Raw genomic sequence first — 20,731 nt, 5'->3', positions numbered from 1 at the left:
ATCTTCCAATCGATGAAATTGCCATTTAAACAAGGGCATTATCCTGATGAAACTATCTTCCTGCAACTGCCTCGTCACACAGAGAAGGGAATCGTCGTCTACCTACTAAAATTGACTTTCCACTGGTTGGGCTGCTGCCACAATTATCTGCGCGACTAGGATGGCATCCTGTTGCTGGCAAAATAATCTTTGGCGCTAGCATATCATCACGGTAAAATTGACAAAGGCATCGTTATCCTTCTTGTTTTAGAAAGAGGCTACTATTGTTTGTATGCAAGTTAGTGGTGATATCCTTCAACTATTTCGAGGAAAAAGGTGACACTCAATCAAATTATCTCCTTATTAAACTATTAAGAGTGGAAATGTTTACTTAGTTAGAAAAGCTTTCAATTATAAGAACTTGTTGGTCTGGACTCTTAGATTATTGGCACCTCGGGTATTTGGACGAACGGGGTTAATCTGTAAGATTTAGGTTGTTTTTTGGACTGAACATTGGGTGTTTTGACTTCCTAATTCCATACTCTTCATATGGAAGTTACATCGTTTTTATCCTCATAGGAAGATCAGAAAATTAGATTTATTTGAATATAAATGTTAGCTGAAATATTTTCTCGTAAGGTCGGAGTTCCTGCTTTATAGGACAATGATTTTGCCAGTCCGTCAGTTCCTAGCGCTCTTAATGTCTTCAAGCAAAATTTTTGATCCCCATAGTAGCGTTTATGATTCTGTAGCCTATGTATGATAGCAAAGAAATTAATTATCAATATCGAGGTTGCGTACTTGTGGGAAAATTCGGCGCAAAATTAGAATGTTTAGCATTGCATGTTACCCTATCGATGATAATGAGAGACGATATACTGAACAAGGGTCTACGAATAGAACAAAAGTTATCAAGAAGTCAGTGAAAACATTCAATGGAAAAGCGTAGTTAGTCGTAGCACATGGGCAACCAAGGAAAAAGTGGAGAAAGAGAGGGACATTATACCCTAAGTGTGGAGTTGTAGCATTCCTACTGAACAGCTGATTCTCGAAACACCCGCGGGGATCATTCAAGGGAAGAACCACTTAATGGGCGTCAACTTAGAGAAGTAGTTCATATAAATACTGAGCCCTTGGGATAACGAAGGCCTAAGAGGACATACATCACGGGCAGTCTTTTTTAATTAGATTCAAATATGTTCAGACTGTTTAGAATCAAAAAGCCGACACCCTTTCCAAATGAAGATGAACATATCATGAGAGGATAGTTCAAATGATTCAACGTCAGTCTATACTTAGAATTACCGCGATCATCTCTCACTGCTTCAAACTCATAGCCTGTACAGAATCAAGTGTTATGATTATTGAGAACTAAAAAGGAGAGAAAATAAAAGTAAGAGGACGCCCCATATTCCAGAACAGAAGGTATATATATGGTGGTTCGTTAGCATGCGAATGTTACAAATTAAGCAGCTGATGTACAGTGGACGTCCAAGTTTCATCGACGTTCGCAAACTTTATTTATATTTGTTTAACAAATTCGTAATTCAAAAACTAAAAGGACAAATTATATGGACACGAAAACAAGAAAAAAATGACAAATTATAATATCACTTCTTCTTTCTTTATTTAACTAAAAAAAATACCTATTTTTGTTTGTTTTTAACTTTTTAGTCTTACCTGGTGGAAATATTTATATAATTATATATATAAATTTGGATATTTATATATGTACTTATCGATCAATACATATGTGCTTCACGAAATACATATATTTATGTGAATTTCCATACATTTTTAATGGTATAAAAAAGTATATTACATCAGTCGAGAGAGGCATAGAAAAACACAATCAAAATAAAGCAAAATGTAACTAATAAAAAAGAAAAAATATATCATAAAATAAACAAAAAGGGACTACACAGAAGTTGAGAATAAGACATTGCATATTATACATTTTTACTGAAAACTCGTGTTAATTTTGTATTGTGTTTTCATTTTCTGTTGTCATTGGCTTTTATTTGTTGATTATTCTGTGAAGCAGCGTCGGAATTTTGTTTATTGGCTACTTTATTTTCTGCCGAACATCAAGTTTGTTACCAGAAAACCACAAGACTCTCCATTAGTATAAAACAAATACCAGAATTATTAAAAAAAGAATATAACAACAGAAGTTATTAAATAAGAATGTAAACTTGGTTGATTCGTTGCATTGTAAAACCACTTGCTTTATTATGTCACTAGAGTATATTAGGGGAGCATGGTTTTCGGCGGCATTTTTAAAAAGAAAGGAATCTGATGAACCCGAAATATTGGTAATCCTTATGTGATTTGTATAAAAATATTTTCTATTTTCAATAATCCTGAAGCAATTAATTCTCTTTCATTTGCTTTCAATATGGTTTTGCACACATATATATCATTTAATAAATAAAATGCGGTATAGACAAGAGTATATGCCATCGATTTAGTATTTTCAATCGCAAATAATATCATTATTGATTGTTTACCTTGGTTTAAATTTATCGTTTTGTACAAGATCTTCCTCTTTTGTATTAGCAGATAAAGGAGTGCGAGCGTACTTTTTACAATCTAATAATAGAATTGTAAGATAATCTTCAAATACACGAAGAATGCATACACCGGTGCATTTTATCCACAAATACATATTATACACAAACCGGGCAACCAGGGAAAAATATTCAAATTATTTCAATATAAAATTCTTATAAAAATCCTGTAAAAATTATATAGAAAATTTAAATAATTATATATTAATAAAAAAAGGCGTTGATTTTTTTCTTTTTTCTCTAATACTAGACATAGTCACATTTGCTATCTTACAAGGGATGAAAACGGTAGAAAATTATAAGTAGCTTCTATAATTTTTATCAAGATTTCAAGCCCCTAAAGGACATACACGCACGCAGTCACAACCAAGTGAAAGTAAGAAAGACACATGTTGCTCTTTGATAGAAAGGAATAGAACAATTACTTCATAAACTAGTAGCTATTTACAGGGACTAATAACTAAGAATTGCCATTTATGCCAAGATGTTCAACCTAGCATAGATGTTCGTCAATATTTTTCATTTGTTCAATATTCATTTCATACTGTTTTTCCTGTTCTTTTGTGTGAGACATTATACATTTTATTTTTTAGAAAAAAAAACATTTAAATAAAACTTGATAAAAATATTTCTCGATCTTTCCAAGGAACAATTTTATGAAACTAAGATTTAACATTTCACCGTGTTAATAGGAAACGAATTGAGAAAAAAAAAAATTTGAAAATAAAATTCGAAAAACAGAGGTTAAAACTTCGTCCAAAATAAATCATCTTCTAAATTTTTCCTTTATTTTACTCTCTACTCATTACAGTACAACGTCGATCAAGCATTTTCCATAGGATATCTTTCGTCTCTCCTTTAAAAAATATTATAGAAAAATACATAAATTATTTATCTTTTTTGCATTTTGTAATCTTTTTTGCTACAATAATTTTATATCATTATTCGTCGCTTATCTCTTTTATGCTTGTTTTTCTCTTTTACTTTTAAATAATAACATGCAGAGAATGAGTAGAAATTTGTTTGGTTTTTGATGAGTTTCATTGCATGTTACTCGTTTTACTTTCATATTTTTTGCTTGAAAAATTAATTTCTTTTTTTCTCAGTTCTTTATTCTTACCATAATATTTATTGGCTTTCATTGATGTTTATTTCTTCCTTTCATAGAATCGTTAACTTTTCAACAAAATGTTGATGGTTTTTTTATTAGTATATTCGAAAATCGAAAATACTCATTGAATGTTTGAGTAAGTCTTTTATTTTGCTTCAGATTTACCTTCAGAATTCCCCCTTTCTTTTCAAAACGTACCTTGTTTTCAAGATTTCGGCAATTTCTATTTTAGAAGTTAATTTGAATTTAACAGGGTTATCGAAATAAATACACAATGCACGTGGAACATGAATGAGTTAAGAGATAAGAGCATGCACTTTTGTCCGTTGAGGTCTGCTTTTGAATATCTATGCGGGCGACATATATATATATATATTATCCCATTTTTTATTTTTTCTTTATTATATATTCATATATTGAATCCTTCATTTTAATGTTTCACTTTAAACTATATCTTTTCATTCAGGTGACATTATATTATGAACCTGTTCTAATTTAAATGCAAGCCTCTGCTTCTGTGAGAATTCATCTTCTTCTAATGTGACGGTCAATTGCTCGTTGTATTTTACGGCGTATGTATATAATTCGTGGAGGGCACAATTCGTATTAAATTCGGTTGTATGCAACTGGAAAATAAGAAAAAAACTTGTTTAAAGTAATACATAAAACAATATTTCAAATGAGATTCTCCTCTGGGAGAAGCAAGATAGCACTTTCCTGGCAGACAATCCATGCAACTCCAAAGGAATATCCTTATCTACAAAACGATTTCAATAGGAGCGGGATGACCCTCTTGCTGTCTGGCGTCCTGACCTACGCCATCGCTCCATCTCAGACAGGGTCTACTTCGTTTTCTTTTTTTACCATAAATATTGCCCTTAGCCTTTCCGGGCGGGATCATCTTCATCTATACGGATTAAGTGACCCGCCCCATCCACAACCAGACGGTCGTGGTATCGCTCATAGATTTCGTCGTTATGTAGGCTAACTCTTCGGCGAATTCTTCTCTCGAACGCGGCCAAGAGTTCGCAATTCTTCTTGCTAAGAACCCAAGTCTCCGAGGAATACATAAGGGCTGGCAAGATCATAGTCTTATACAGTAAGAGCTTTGACCCTGTGGTGAGACGTTTCGAGCGAAACAGTTTTTGTTATTAGGTCGTTGCACATGAAATGGCCGATTTGGCAATCAAGTAAAGTTAGTTGCGATTTTGCTGTATCAAACCACCAGTTGGCGCTGTTGATGTCGGATAATGAAGTATAAATACTCCTACATTTAATCAAGAAGTCATTTCAGTTTTGACCATCGTTGCGATAACAGTGAATAGAAAGGAAAAAAGGATGGAAGAGTCAAGAACGTATACTTTTTCTGTGTGAGTTCAAACTCGGTCATAAAGCAGCGGAGGCGACCAAGAACATTAACAGCGCATTTGGAGCTGATACGGTAACCGAACGAACCACACGGCGGTGGGTCGGAAAATTCTGGTCAGGCGACGTAAACCTTCAAATTGAGTCACGTGGACATCCAGGACCATTGAGTGCTAACGACGAGCCGCGTTTGCTAGTCGAATCCGACACACGTCAGTCTGTGAGAGACATTGCAGAGAAACTGGGCGTACACTATTCGACAGTTTCCCGGCACTTGCAACGACTTGGAAAGGTGAAAAAGCTCGACAAATGGGTTCCGCATGCCCTTACAGAGCAAAACATGGCGCTTCGAATGGAAATTTGCAGTTCTTTACTCACCCGCAACAGAAGCGACCCCTTTTTGCACAGAATAGTGCCATGTGATGAAAACTGGATATTATACGACAATCGTCGGCGATCAGCAAAATGGCTAGATGCTAATGAGCCACCGAAGCATATGCCGAAACCGAGCATCCATCCGAAGAAAATAATAGTGACTGTTTGATGGTCTACAGCTGAAGTTATCCACTATTCTTTTTTGGCAGCTGTAGAAACGATAAATGCACAGAAATACTGTGCCAAACTCGAGGAAAAGCACCAAAAATTGATTATTCAACGCTCAAGATTGTTCAACAGAGATGATGTGATACTCCTTCACGACAATGCACGACCTCATGTATCCAGAACAACGGTTCAAAAGTTGAACGAATTGCAGTATGACGCTCCACCTCATCCATCATATTCCCTCATTTTGCCAACCGACTACCACATTTTTAAGCATTTGGATCATTTTTTGGCGGAAAAACAATTTAGGAACGAAGAGGCTGTCAAAATTGCCTTCGACGAATTTATCAACAACCAACGGTTGGACTTCTACGAAACTGACATACATGCTCTTGAATCTCGCTGGGAGAAGTGTTTTGAATCGACTGGCACCTATTTTGATTAAATAAATAAATTGTTGTAAGCTTTACAGTCGTTTCAAATTTTAGTACCAAAGGGGCCATTTCATTTGCAACAATCTAATAGTTGCTTAATAATTTTGGAATATTCCCAATCGTATTTTCCATGAAATGTATTCTCGTGACACATCAAGATTCAAATTGCATTAGTTAATCCAGCAGCGACAGCGACCAAATTTTATATCAATTTGCCAATATGCAGCCGTACTGGCAAGACGGATATGAATAGAGAAGTTTATGTTGAAAATGCAATATCTAAAGCCCGAATTTACGATTGGCACTGGCAGTTCCAGGATGTCATGGTACATCCATGACACAAAATTTTCAAAACAGGAAAATGTGCGAGAAAGTAGTGTCTGAAATGTTGGTGGCATGACAACATTGCTCCAGCCGATGTACAGAAGAAACATGTTACCACATGACCTCCTTTGGCTCCATCATGGGCCATTGGAGATGATAACAGAGATTTTATTTTGAATTTTTCTATGCAGATAAGACCAGTTTTATGAATTCGCGACCTCTACCGGAAAGCCAATCTGTCGTTCTAGGTGTAAGCCGACTATCAAAGATAATTAACGGCGCCTGGCTCTAATGGAAAAAAAGATGTTGACATCCGCCATCACCATGAGGTTGCATCGATCGTGGAAAAATACCGAGAGAGATGTCTTCGATGGTATACAGATGTACTTCACACTGATGAGACGTTACTAGTTGAAATTGCTCTGAGCAAGTCGATGGGAAACGACATCGGGTTAGAACGCTAGATGGTGATTTTAAAACCTCTCGTCTCCACCCCAATCAGGCTGATGGCCAGGGGAAGTCAACCAGGACGAACAGACTTCACTTCTGAACGCGCAACGCAAAGCCCGTTCGTTGAATTTGTCTCAATACTGAGACTAATCCGTTTTTCAGAAAATAATTTCTTCAGCCATCAAGCAAAAAGATGCTACCTTCTAGAAGGCGATTCAAGCAGCAAGAAGATGATATTCTTGTCTAAGGGTTGATTTTACAAGCAATAAAATGAAACGCTTATTGAGAAAATAATTGCAAAAACTGTGGGACATCTCCACGATCACATCCAATCACATGAATAATGGGCCCCCGAGTGCCAAACGAAAACGGAGCAGCCCTAAACCTAACTCCCACCAACCAAACAGAGCGCTGAGAGAACAAACTCTACAGAGAAATTAACGGATGGCACCACGTGTGAAATACGGACACAAGCCATTTATGGGAAAAAGCTTGAAAAAGCCTCGAGGGGAAAGAGGGCTATAAAAGTGATGGATAAAACAAGAAAAATAATTCTGCCGCTTAGGCGACCCCATGTCATGCCCCAAACGAGAGTTGGTAAAGAAAATCCGAGCCAATCAAAAAGGGGAAGGTCTACTTCTGTATCTAGCCCTTCTCATCAAAATTACTGCTTTATATGGGTATATTACACATTCTCGTATTGTTAGCAGGTTATATAAAATAGACGGGAACACGTTGGAAACTGGTTTTGCCAGTTATGATTCGGATTGTGTACTGAAAAGTCACTACTGTCACACGGGACGTCCAACGTCCAGCGCCCTATGCAGCAAAAATAATCTCGAGCAACTTGTCCAAAAATAGAATGATCCCCGCATGCAACATGGTCTCAGACTGAATCTGAATAAAACGATTTTGACGATCGATCCTCATGAAACAGTCACACTCACTGTCAGCGGCAGTGACCTGCCCAGGATTGAGGAATTGCTTCACGCATTAACGCAACCTGGAAGAAATGCCGTTCCATTGTGATTGACGAATCAACGAACGTCTCAAATCTAAAATTTACCGCAATGTCGTTCACCCTGTCGCTCTATATGGTTCTCAATGTTGGCCGACTATAAGACAATAAACGGCGTCTTCCGGTAATAGAGACGAAGACGTTGCGTTAGACTAGTGGCGTGACACTTTTTGATCACATCCGAAATGAGGTTATCCGAAATCCGATAAAGGATTGCACCGATCGTGAAAAAACTGCGAGAGAGGCATCTTGGATTGAATGGTCACGTAATTCGCGCTAACGAGAATTCAATTGCCAAGACTGATATTAATATCGAAGTCGATGGTAAACGACTAAAAGGCCGGCCGAAACGCTGGATGGGGATTGCATCTAGATCAGACATTGGATAAAATAAAATGGTGAAACCGATCACGACGAGCCGACCCGGCTTGTGAACAGGACAAAAGCTGAAGAAAATGAAGAAGCAGTATCTTTCGAGAGCCGTTTTTCCTCCGGATAGTTGTCGACATCTCTACTCTACTACTACTTTCGTTTTAATTCTATAAGGATATTTCGAAGCTGTTTCCATGTAGTAAAAATCGGCAATATTGTTGCGCGGGGTAGCACAGAAAAAAATCTAACGAACCAATTTAATCCAATTTTTTTTTTTCATTAACTTGGCAATATTGTGTCCAGATAGCTCAATGGTTAGAGCGATAGTACGATATGTTCAAAAGCTTGCCAAATTATAAAATGAAGACCTGGGTACGGCCCCGCGCGAATCGCTTCCTTTGCGATCACACGCTCCAACGTCTGGATACTGTAGTCGTAATTTTGTCCTTTCTACTTTTCATAACCATTTTAAAGATTCAATTCAATAGAGAAGCATCGCAAATTTGAAGTCGATAGCTTTTATAGTTCCTTTTATCTAACAATTTTAAAATGATACACTGTTTTACACGTTTGACCCTAAAATAGCCTCTTAGGCCACCATAAATTCCCAGTCGGAAGAACTTTCCAATTATCTTCATTTCGAACATTAAGTCTTCCTCTTGAGAGCGGGGGGAATCGTAAGCGTAACCTCTGAGCAATCAGTCTATAGTGGTCAATTATACTCGACACCCCCATCTAACGGAATACTCCGGAGCACATCAACACCAAAACGCACCCCGGTCAGTCAGAATGCCAACATTACTAGTGCAAGTCTTTTTGTTTTTCAACAGGATAAACTTTGCATCATATTCGCTTAGTTCTGCCATTAAGCTTAGCATCATGCAATGCAGATGGTGTCGATCTCGGCATGGCCGAAATTCTAGGCTGCAGTAACCAGATATCCAGAGTATATCCACCGTATTGAATTTGAATATAGCGTGCAAACGATTTCTACATTCCGGAACGATTTGATGGAGGCACTGTTCCACGCTCTTAGGGCAGCTTGACTATCACCGCAGATTGTGATGCGCTTGTTCTTTATTTGCTCGTCGATCTCCCAGGCTGCGTCTTTTAGGATAGGATTCCATACAGCCTGAAAGACCGTTGTATATTTTCCCAAATAAAAAGTCCCCTCCCTTTTTCAGCCGAAGGATAGACTTCTTCTCCAGAACCTTATTCTGGTTTTGAATCATTGGGGTAAAACACCTTGATATATGCCCTTCAGGCATTCTTCTGGGTCGTTTTCTTAATGTTTGACGAGAACTTGTTGTCTTCTACCAAATAGTTGCCTTATTACCTTAGCCCACTACACTACGGATGCATGGGGGAACATCGACATAATGATAGAAACCTCTCTCCACAATACATGAGGTCGAAATCCTTCTGTTGACGCATTCTGTCACATTCTGTCACCTTATAGCCGTACTTCGGAATGTAGCTTGGACACCTTGCCAAGTTTAATGGCGGCCCCCAGAGCTGTTCAAGACATTGTTTGCCTGGTAAGAAACTAGTTCTGCTATTGTCATGACTTGTTCTGCTGTTGTCAAATGGCAGCAGACCAGGGTAGGGTTTTAGGGACAAGCTCTCCGCCGCGCGATACACAAGCGAACGCAAAACTCGATTCAGTGATAGCCATGCTCGAAGCCGATATGATTGCTCTTCTTGTTGAGCGAATCTCGAAAATAGCTTCTCAATCTACTACTGATCACAATGTGGTCAATTTGATTAGATGTACTTTGTGATGGACCAGCCCACTAAAACCCAACTCACCTTAAGAAACCTTAAAACAATACCCGTATAATTGGTCCCCACTCCCCGCAATAAACGTCGAAAGGCCTGGTTCGACGATGAATGTAAGTTAGCAACGAAATGGAAGAACGCTGCATACCGGGCAATGTTGCACTGTCACAGAACGCGGGAACGCGCAGAGGCCCATCGCGAACTCTGTCGAGTGGAGAAACAACTTCAAGACGGAAAAAGGAAATCTGCGAAAACCAACAAGTCTGTGAACTCGAGAAGTACAGGGAGCAACCGCACCAGACACGGAAGTTTTACCAACAAGTTAGCAGGATTAAACCTTATACACCTTGATGCTCTGAGAAATCTGATTTCCGACAGCATAGCCATATTGAAGCGATGGGTTGATGAACTGCTCAACAACAAGGATATCGGCGAGTTAGCCAGGGGTCGATAGCATTACAACCAATTTGGTTAAATATGGAGGCGACCAATTACACCAAGTGGTTCATCTACTGATGCTCAAGGTGTGGGACTACGAATCAATGCTTGACCACTGGCAACGAGGCAGTATCTATCCCATACATAAAAGGGGAAATATCACGCAGTGCAGCAATTATAGAGGTATCACGTTGCTGAGTACCATCTATAAAATATTCTCCTCTATCTTGCTAGGCTGGATAGCCCCATATGCTCAGAATATAATTGACCCATACCCAAGAGGCTTCAGTCCAGGCAAATCAGTAATAGATGAGATTTTCTCATTGTGGCAAGTGATGGAAAAACTGTTGGTCAGTTGCACCATCTTTTAATAGACTTCAAGCCTATGACAGCATAGTCAGGGTAAAAGTGTACACGGCCAACTTCAAAAATATTAGGCGAAGACAGCCTTACGGCTTTACATAGTTCGATAGATATGCTTCGACAGCCCGTTCTCCAATTCCCGTGATTGTTAATGACTGGCAATTCATTCAATTCATTCCGTTATCATTCAAGGTTCAATAGCGGGAGAGGGAGGGATCGTGATAGTTATAAGAGAGTTAGGAGATAATAGTAGTCCTACAGCAATCAGAAAAAAGCGGGAAAATCATTAGGCTACAATAACGATCAAAAAGCAATGTGATGTAGATCAGACAAGTTGCTGGAGATCATTTTTGCTATTAGATGCTAGGAAAACGTCATCTGCATAAAGCAGTGTATAGGGTGCTGGACGTTGGATGTCCCGTGTGACGGCGTCCATAACAAGAACAAAAAGGTGTGGTGAGAGGATGCTTCCTTGATAAACACCAACAGAGGCACGACGCGGTTTTGATACACCCGCCATACTTCGAACTTTACTTTTCGGATCGTGGTAGAGAAATTGAACCCAGCGTACGAGTTCTTCTGGCACGAAGTGTTGTCGTAAAGCATACCAGATGAGTTCGTGTGGCACACGGTCAAACGCTTTCTCTAGGTCCACAAATGCAATGTAAAGAGGGCGATGCTTCGCATGGTGTTTCTCCATGAGTAACCGCGCAGGGTGTGTTGCATCAGTAGTTCCGCAGTTTTTGACAAATCCGGCTTAATTCACTTTCTTGTCAGTCGGATGATGCTCTTCCTTCCTGAATAACCAGATTAAAGAAATCAGTGAGCCACAGTGTTGGGTCCCAGCTCTTCGCTTTCCAGAGCTAAGATGCGATGTCGTCTGGTCCTGTGGCTTTCCTCGATTTCATTCGTTTTATTGCCTCCTCGACTTCAGGTGTGGAGGATGAGCAAATTCTTCAGTTGAAATCTGCTCGAAGTATTTTCACCATCTATCCGTTGCGGCTCGACGGTTGGTAAGCAAAATTAACGCAACAGAAGTGTTCGATATCCTGTGTACGTTCGGTTGGCATTCATATAAATTTGCCAATTAGCAAGCGCTTTATCGTCGAGAAATTTGTGGTAGAGGCGTTTCTTTTCACGAACCTTCATTTCAACGTCAGAATATCAAAGCCAAGTTACTCGGTTGATGTACCGCTTACCTGGCTTGGTGACCCCGAGGATTGCAGAGGCCGCTTTGTAGACCGTGTATTTCATTTGGTTCCACGATTCGTCACATTCGTAATAGTCGGTAATTGTGTGAGTGAAATCATTTCTTCTTTTTTCTCACCAAATCGCCACCATTTAATGCGCCAAGGGCCAGTGCGTTCCTCAGGCTGTTTTATCGGTGGCTTAACTCGTAGGACGTCAATACGTCAATCAATCGCCGATGTTGGGGTGCGATGGTATCATAGGGAATGGCTTTGCAAGCAGTGACAGTGCTAAAATGTCGGCGTCTGTTTCCACTATAAAATGTAGGAAGATGAGACAATCGTTTGATGAACCATGTATTCATAAGTACAAGGTCATGGGTGTCCGCAAAATCGATTATACGCTAGCCGCTCTCATTGCGCACTCCGAACCCCTTTCTCCCATGGCACCTGATACCATCTGCCTTTTCACCCACATGACCATTGAGATCGCCGGCAATGATGATATAGTCATCAGCAGGTACGTGACAAGTCTTTTCATCGAAAAGTTGCTAGAAGGCATCTTTCTCGGCATCAGTTCAACCTGTCTGTGGTGCGTACGCGGTGAAGAAGTGAATAGTGCGATCAGCTGATATAATGGTGAGATCATCAAATTTAATGGCATCACGGAAACCCTCCGAGATGGCAATGCCAACACCATATTGAGTGTGTGGGCTACCAAAATAGAGAAGTTTATAGCCATTTTTACCGCGTTCGCGTTCAATGTCGCAGCTTTTGGCACCAGATAATCGAGTTTCTTGCAGAGCGCAAATATCAATGCGTCTTTTCCGAAGGGCTTTTGCGAGTTCCTCGGTGTTTCCAGTTAGGGTACCAACATTTAGCGGGCAGACACGTATTTGTTTTGTTCGTTTTGTTCGGACTTTTGCCCATTTCTCGACAGGACTGGGGACCGTCCTGCCGCTTCGACTGAGGTGTACGCTCTAGTATTTCTCTGAGGCTTGTGACAGAATCCGATCATCATGTTTGTAACAACATTGGATGCATTTTCTTGGTCCGTCTGTCGCGGGACCTGCCACGGGACCTGTCACCAAGAGAGATCAGGTAGGATCAGGAATGGAATAACTCCAACTATACTCTTTTTACCTCTTTCCCTGATCTCAGCATTTTATTTTTGTTTTACTGAGGATAGTACAGAGCACGTTGCCTCAAACCCTCCTCCTTTATCCAACATTATCGGGCCTACTTTCGGCTGGCTTTGGGCGAGCTTCGGGCTAGGTTTGGACGAGCTTCAGGTTAGGTTTGGGCGAGCTTCAGGTTGGCCTTAGGCGAGCTCCTGGCTGGTTTCTGGCTTTTGACAATAAAATGATTTCGGGTGCATCTGAATATAGGAATGCAGATTCTTGGCTTTCAGTAATTGATTTGCAATGTTACGGTTTGGAATGAATGTTGGCTGTTCGTTGGTACATACATAAGCATTGGTCTACATAACATTTCCCATTCCCCCCCGGCCGAAGCGGTTATCGACTATCGGTTGCGATGATTTATGTGTAAAGATGATTCCGATGTGTGATAGACAAACTTTAATTATGCCAAGCAAAGATAACATCTAAGTGAAGTAATACTCGCTCGCAAAAATTATGATTCCATATTCTTTTCTCCTTTTCTCCTCTTGCATGCACGTTTCATTTTTTCTTCATAGATACTCATTTGGTGCTCTTGTATACTTTTTGTTACAAATGTAATAAATGCAGGCCAAATTATTCTAGTAATATATAATATTTGGTAGTATGGGCTGCTGAGTGTTAATATTCGATGCTAATGATATAACATCATACGTACCGTTAATGTAATGTCACCTTCTTCAAAAAGTGATACGATGCCACATTACCTCCTAAGATGATGTCATGTCCACCCCCAATGAAAATAAAATTAGAGCAGTCTCATTGAAAATCAAATAGAAAAAAGATAGGAAAACACGCTGTACGGATGTCTTATACTGCAGAAAGGAGTGAACAGGAGGCGAATATGAATATTATAAAGAAGTGAAGTGAGAGGTTGCTATCTCTTGACGAGCTCAATTTATTTATTCCCTGAGATCCGAAGGATGTCTGTGCAAGTCAACTAATCACTCCAACCTCACCAATCAGGCGAGTAGCTTCGCTTGGGTGTGGTAAATGCACCTAAATCTTACGGATCATTTTTAACGAAACTACGTTTTGCAGACCACTACCTATAAAACGACGGTAAAACGGCCAATTTTTGGAGAAAAAAAAATTCGAACTGTTAACTATCACATTTTTACGTATTGAATCAGCTGGCCAAGGTCAAAAACATCGGTTCAGTAGTTTTCGGGTAATTTTGATCACCGGTTTCAAACATGTCATTTGTAGAAAAACTTCATGGCATTTAAGGAACAGATTCCTCTCTTTCAATGATCCTATCTCAGTTTTATTCACATTGACTTAAAGTTTAAGTGACCTATTCTCAGGTAGTTATAGTTAATAGAAAAAAATGCAATAAAAAACGATTTTCTCCAGAGCTAAGAGCCAGAAAATTCAGAATTGGCTATATTAATGCCGTAAAAATTATGAGGTACGCAATTCCACCCGAGACATATCCGGAACTATTAATCAGTTGTTAAGCCCGCGGTCCACGTTCAGTTTGGCCTGGTAATTATGTCTGAAGAGTCTGTGGATAAGAGGCTCTGGCTCTCTCTCTCAAATGAAAAATGATTCGGCCTACCGGCCAGGCATGTTGGCTTAGGTTGTCAGCGAGAATTTCATGTTTCATGGGTGTGAGGGAAAATTTTATGGGCATTTTCATCTTGATAAATGCTCACACACAAAAATATCTCCAATTAGCGCCTCAAGGCCTTCCATGTTTAGAACTGAACTAATGACGCTGTGACTTGCCAGTACGTAGATGAAGCTTTCAGTTTAATTTACGTCCGGGTGCATTGTGGGCTATTTCCGCACAACTGGCAAGCTGAACTGAACGTGGATGTTCGGGCTTTAGGAACAGGAGGCAATCGAAAAGTTTATCCTAGAGAAGATATATAAAGGATGGAATGCCAAACTTGTGTTCGTCGGCATACGCTTTCGACCACAACTAAACTTCTGGAGGGTGCCGCAGGGAATCCAGCAGAATACTTCAGATGCAAAACCCCCCAATTGGCAAGCTGGCAATCAACTGCCGACATGTGCTGGGGACGGCATGCCAGGTGTATACATGTTGGCAGTCTTCCAATTTCTCTAAATCACAACCAAGTAAGTATACGAGCCCCAAACCTCATGATTAACTGAATTGTAGGTAAGATATGGTGAAAAATCGGTAGACGGGTCTTCGCAGAGTCCTTGTACTGCAAAGTACGAACGAACAAATTCAATGCGTTTTTGGCCGATATTAAGTCATCCCACAGAGATTGTGCCACCTGGACAAACAGTTAATGCCTTGTTTTTCTTTTCTTTGCGAAAATACACAGCGTTCCGAGTGGCGGAGCATCTTACCCAGCAAAAGGTTGCAACGCTACCTCAGTCCCAATTTGGCCCCGCTAGATTTATTCTATTCTTGAGAATAGAGCTGTGGTGGTCAACGGCAATCATCATGGTTTGGTAGAAGCAGTTCAACAGCGCATTCCGGTCCAGGCGTTCCTGGAGGCGTACGAAAGTTGGAAAACTCTTTGGCAGCAAGATACAGATGTGGGAGGGTGCTACTTTGAAACATTCTAACCATTTGTACTATTTCCATGGATAAATTTAGTTTGAAAAATTAGTCCCACTATCGCATAACTTTTCATGTCGTTTTAGCGATAGTTTGCTCCTTATTGCATCTAGGATGACCTGAACTAGTGAAATCATAGATTAACCTTCCGCAATAATTCGAACCGTCAAAATATGTACTACATATATAAAAAATAAATAAAAATATATTTTTAAGAAAACTTAACTTACCCTGGACTCCTCGGCCAACATAGCATTCATATCTTGATCCGATATGGCTGACATGTCTCTGATATCGGCATAATATCTTTCCACCCATTGACGATATGCTGGTATGTCCTTGGCATATAGTAACTTGGAACTAGGAGAATCCTTACCTGGAATTCAAAAGTTATGTTCAGCGTCAACATCCAATTGGCTGCAAGGTTACCACAGGTCGCCTAAACCGGATACATACCTAATCTATGATCCGATGTTGAACATGAGTCCATGAATGTTTGAGCAACAACCGATAAACATGAATCAACAATATTCGATTTATGTATATCAAAGACAAAATTAGGATTTTTAATTAAATTCACCCAAAATCTGAAAAAGAAAAAGATTGAAAGGTAAGTAAATTCGGATTTCAAGGACTTGTTAACCCTACCTGAGAGGCAGACTATTACTCTTCCACGTGTGCACCACTTCTGGATCAGTGATGCCATGAAGAAGTGCCTGATCATCCAAAAAATCAAACATATATTTTATAGCTAGTGGCAGTGCAGAGCCTCGATGTGCGGTGCTGAAGATGGTCTCAAAAAGATCATCAACGAATTTTTGTAGTGTACCTTTGGTGGCTAGGAGACGTGTCAGATATATCTCTGACACCATTTTATTGACACGTTCACCCTCTTTCTGTAAGTCGGTGTCATGGTGTTTAACTAAATGCCAATACTTGAGACCGTTCTCGTGGATGTCGTTGTTTAGGGGGCTTCCAGCCCGGCTAAATGTTGGTGAAGATGATGTGTATTTGGAAAGATTCAATGTTTCATATCTGCAATAACGAGACAATGGTTAAGCCAGCATTGACTCGACAGACTGGGGGATGGTCGTAACTTACTTATGAGATTTATCATTCTTATCTGATAGTATAGAGAAATTATAAATTGAGCTTTGTTTCGGCACCAGACTGAGGCAAGCACCGTCGGGAACACCGTAATGGTGTAACGTGTTAACCTTCTTCCACTCACTCTCTAGCTTTGACGTTGAGTCCTCGTCGTAGAGGATTACGCGCCCTGAGTTTCCAGTACGCCACTCTTTTGAGAGATAAGAAAATAAAAATTAGAACCTCCGTGAACATATACATGAGCCAATTGTGAGTTGCCTTAACGAGATATTTCGAATACATACCAAGGTCCAAGTCATCCCGCCGTGGTCTTTGACTAGACGGAATATTTCGATAGATGGTATCTAAGCACTTCTCTTTCACTTGGCCGATGGTATCACAATCGAGCACCTTGACCGGCACATTTTCTGTATTAGTTGGCATCATTTCAATATTATTACAAAAGATTGGCTGCTGGGTGATACTAGCATAAACTGTCATGGATTTAAATTCGATAAGTTGTCGGATAAGTTTCTCCTCGCTAAGTGAGTATCGAGCCTCGTGAGTAATGGCGTCAACTGGGCCCTTATCGACTTGACCCTTCACAGCACGAAACAGCATATAGAGTGGTTCTCCTGCACACTCCTTCAAAAATTTATACAGCAAAAATGTAAACCATGCGCTGAGCATCTTCTCAGCTACACTTTCAGTTCGTCTCAGTAATAATTTTGGATGGCTCTTGCCTTCAATGCACTTTTCAATAAGTTCTGCTAAAAGGGTCTTGAGGATATCGGTGCAGTATTCGAGTTTCGATTGTAGTGTGACCATTATTAAGGATGCAACGTTGACTCGCTCGCGCATGGAGAAATATCGATTGCTCTCCAGAGTCCGTATGAAAAGCAACAAAAAGGTCTTGTTCATAATCAGTTGGCCGAACAGGCGCAGACCCTTCTCTTTGCGAAGCAGTTCCGGTCGTTCCCACTGAAGTACAATATGATCCTCGTGATTCGGGAACAAAATTTTCATTGCATATGTGCGGTAGTCCAAGAATGGTATTCCGCCTGATGTTAGATCGCTCGTTAAATCGGTCATTTCTGTTTGAAGTTCAGCAAAGGCTTCCTTGCATTCTGCTGCCACCCGCAACTCAAGGATATCCATTTGTTCCTGCATATTCTTTAGGACGCGATTCGATTCGCTTGTTTTCTTACGATATGCAATGAGCAGGGCGATGAAGATGAATAATATTATTACAACACCTAGGATGTGGAGGGCGAAACATTTTAGTTTATTTAGTGCACCAGAATAAGAATGACTCACCTGCAACAACTGCAACGAGGACGTTTTTGCTCAAACTGTGCATGATATTTGGCGAGACGTAGCTAAGAATTCCTATCTCGTAGGTTAGGGCTTGTGTATGGCCCACTTTGACAATAACCGCAGGAACCCTTGAAAGAAGAAAAGCTCTCTGTCAGTCGATATCCCTAAAGGAAAAAAGGTCGGTACTTACTCATTTGAATCAGTCACCTCCACAGGTGGTCTACATGTTAGCTGCTGACGACTCAGGGATGTAATATTGCAGACTCCGTTTCCTATCATAACAATGACATCTGATTCCTTACAGGCCCGATCGAGGTTCTTTCCATTAATAGTCAGGTACTCACTCTTGTAGTACTTTACATTCTCCTCAAATTTTAGATACACTGGATTCGGATACAGTTCGAAATAGTTCTTATGTTTCGCTGAAAGGTTCTGCACTGCGGCTACATTATCCATTATAAAGCCATACTCTAGTAGTTCTGGTTTGTCAGCATCGAGGCTACCGCTATCAGCATCAATGATCGGCGAGTTGCAAATCATATCCGTGTTCGAGAGAACTTCACATTCGCTCAAGAACATTTTACCCTCATAGTAGACGTACATCCGAGGACTACGGATATATTCGAACTGATTACCAGTCACGGTAATCCTAATTCCACCGGCGGGGATGCCTTTGGGAACCTTAAGCTGGCCACTTGGTCCGGATGTTACATAGTCGATAGTTGGATCTTCAACATAGCGGAACAAATGCTCATTGAACTCTCGCATGCCGTTATCGAAATGCATTTTCAGTTTTCCTTCTAAGGGTCCAGGAGCTGGGCTTGTGGTGCATAGAGCTTGATTTGTATCCGTGCTTAGTATTTCGCAAGGGAGAGTATTATCTATGAAGGCCAATTTCCGGCTACCAGCGTTTAAGTATTTTCCTGAAATAGTTATTTGTGTTCCTCCTGAAACTGGCCCAAATTTCGGTTCGAAATCATCAATCTGTGGGTCGACGAATTCAAAGTCAGTCTTGGATTCTCCTCGATAATCCGCCACTTGAACAACTATGCGTCCTGATCGATAAATCCGGACACCGGGACTGTCTACGTTACAAACGATTTGTTTGGTATCAATATAGAGGTGCCGATATGGCTCGCATGTAATCCCCACTATCTTCACTCCCATATAGATATCTGAGAAGTTTTTGCCCAGGTTAATTCCTCGTATGGTAATGTTTGTGCCACCTTCCCAAGGTCCAGTCTTTGGGAAGAATGATAAAATTTCCGGATTCGGGCAGATCTCGTTTCGGTTGAGCCAGTCGGTTTTCCCTTCTGCCTGTTTGCTGCATTGTTTCTCTACTTCGCATGTGTTAGTTGAAGAGCACCATCCGCATTGGTATTTTTCTGGGAGGGCCAGACACATACCGCAACTGTCCGACATGTCTCGACAACGATAAATGACCACTGAAATATGAAAAAAAAAATGCTTAGCTAGGCCGAGGCGGATTGGATTAACGATTATTTCCAAGCTATCCTAATTTAGACTTCTCAGTCAAGAAAACTGGGAAAATGCCAAAAGTATCTTATTCGAAATCCTCAAGCCCAAGCCAAATTTTTCTCCATCGAAGTCGTGATAAACTCAAAGTTTTTTTGACTCGGAACTTTCAAATCAGAGAAGACATTCTCCAGGAAGCCCAACGATAAGTCCGAAGCTGACTCAACCCTCCCATTTGGAGCTCATATAAAAAACTCGCGTTCTGATGTGAACAGAAAAAAATGTTTTCCAAACCAGTGACAACACAAAGGATTGGGATTTACAAATACAAACAAGAGCCAGTATGAAAAATTATGAGCTCAAAAATATCTTAATCTAGAAAAAAAACTCCTTACCGAACTGACGTGACTTACCATGAATGTTATGAGGATTATCCAAGGGTTTCGATCCACCCCAAATCACAGCGAATGTTGCCGTCAAATTCGGTGCCCTTGACGTATAGACAAACTCCATAGGATCACAATAAATTGTATCGGCCAGAAGTTGAGCATTCAAGCTGGTCACCCGACCTTCGATATTGAACTGGCACACAAAACGTGTCTGAACAATGAATTGACCAATAATATGGACTTTAACTTTGATAGATTTCTTCGTTCCAGCAGCAACTAGCACCTCACTTCCTTCACCGGTTGCATTGATTGTAGGACAAAATCCGGGTCCTGAACGATAGCTTGGCCCGATACGACTCACTCCCGTTACCAGGATATCATTTCTGCAATTCTCGGCTGTATCATGTGTACATCGATGTGCCTCAACACACCAATCACATGGAAATTTCGATGAAACGCAACGCGTACAGGACGAATGCGTTGAACAATCAAAGAATGTGAAATTTGTCGAAACCAAGTCTGGTCCGTTTTTTGTACGAACTGAAAGTTTCGCGGTGAAATGATCTGAAAAGAATGAATTCATACCAAATAGAATCTTTTTGAAATATTGAAAGCGCTGTACTTACGTTCACCTGGTTCGATTTGAGGCAGCATGTCCGTTCGAGGTGTTGTACAGTTAACGCCGTTGCGCTTCTTGGTAGCCTCAGTGAAAAGTGTCTTTTCAGCAGTTGTGAAAGCGCAAACCAAATTCTCTTTTAGTTGCGGTAGATGATCGATTATAAGCTCAAGCTGAAATTCGAAAAAAGTATT

The 20,731-nt window shown here is 40.3% G+C and overlaps 1 protein-coding gene across 3 annotated transcripts in view; it reads right to left on the bottom strand.

Moving 5' to 3' along the window:
- Positions 1-1,736: 1,736 nt before the first annotated feature.
- Positions 1,737-20,731, bottom strand: part of LOC119661038 (plexin-A2) — a 177,471-nt gene continuing 158,476 nt past the window's right edge. For 2 of the 3 annotated variants that reach the window (XM_038070210.1, XM_038070211.1), the window contains 10 exons: positions 20,548-20,710; positions 19,946-20,485; positions 18,247-19,501; positions 18,057-18,184; positions 17,045-17,995; positions 16,755-16,950; positions 16,302-16,688; positions 16,110-16,240; positions 15,884-16,029; positions 4,119-4,286 (listed from right to left, as the gene is read on the bottom strand). In XM_038070210.1, coding sequence (XP_037926138.1) covers positions 4,119-4,286; positions 15,884-16,029; positions 16,110-16,240; positions 16,302-16,688; positions 16,755-16,950; positions 17,045-17,995; positions 18,057-18,184; positions 18,247-19,501; positions 19,946-20,485; positions 20,548-20,710 — 4,065 coding nt within the window. Of the gene's footprint in view, positions 4,287-15,883; positions 16,030-16,109; positions 16,241-16,301; positions 16,689-16,754; positions 16,951-17,044; positions 17,996-18,056; positions 18,185-18,246; positions 19,502-19,945; positions 20,486-20,547; positions 20,711-20,731 lie in introns of all 3 variants that reach the window. The other variant, XM_038070212.1, reaches the window with a different exon arrangement.

Source organism: Hermetia illucens, chromosome 7 (genome assembly GCF_905115235.1).
Source record: "Hermetia illucens chromosome 7, iHerIll2.2.curated.20191125, whole genome shotgun sequence".
Lineage (NCBI taxonomy): Eukaryota > Metazoa > Arthropoda > Insecta > Diptera > Stratiomyidae > Hermetia > Hermetia illucens.
The sequence above is the reverse complement of the archived record's forward strand: the minus strand, read 5'-3'. Positions and strand labels throughout refer to the sequence as shown.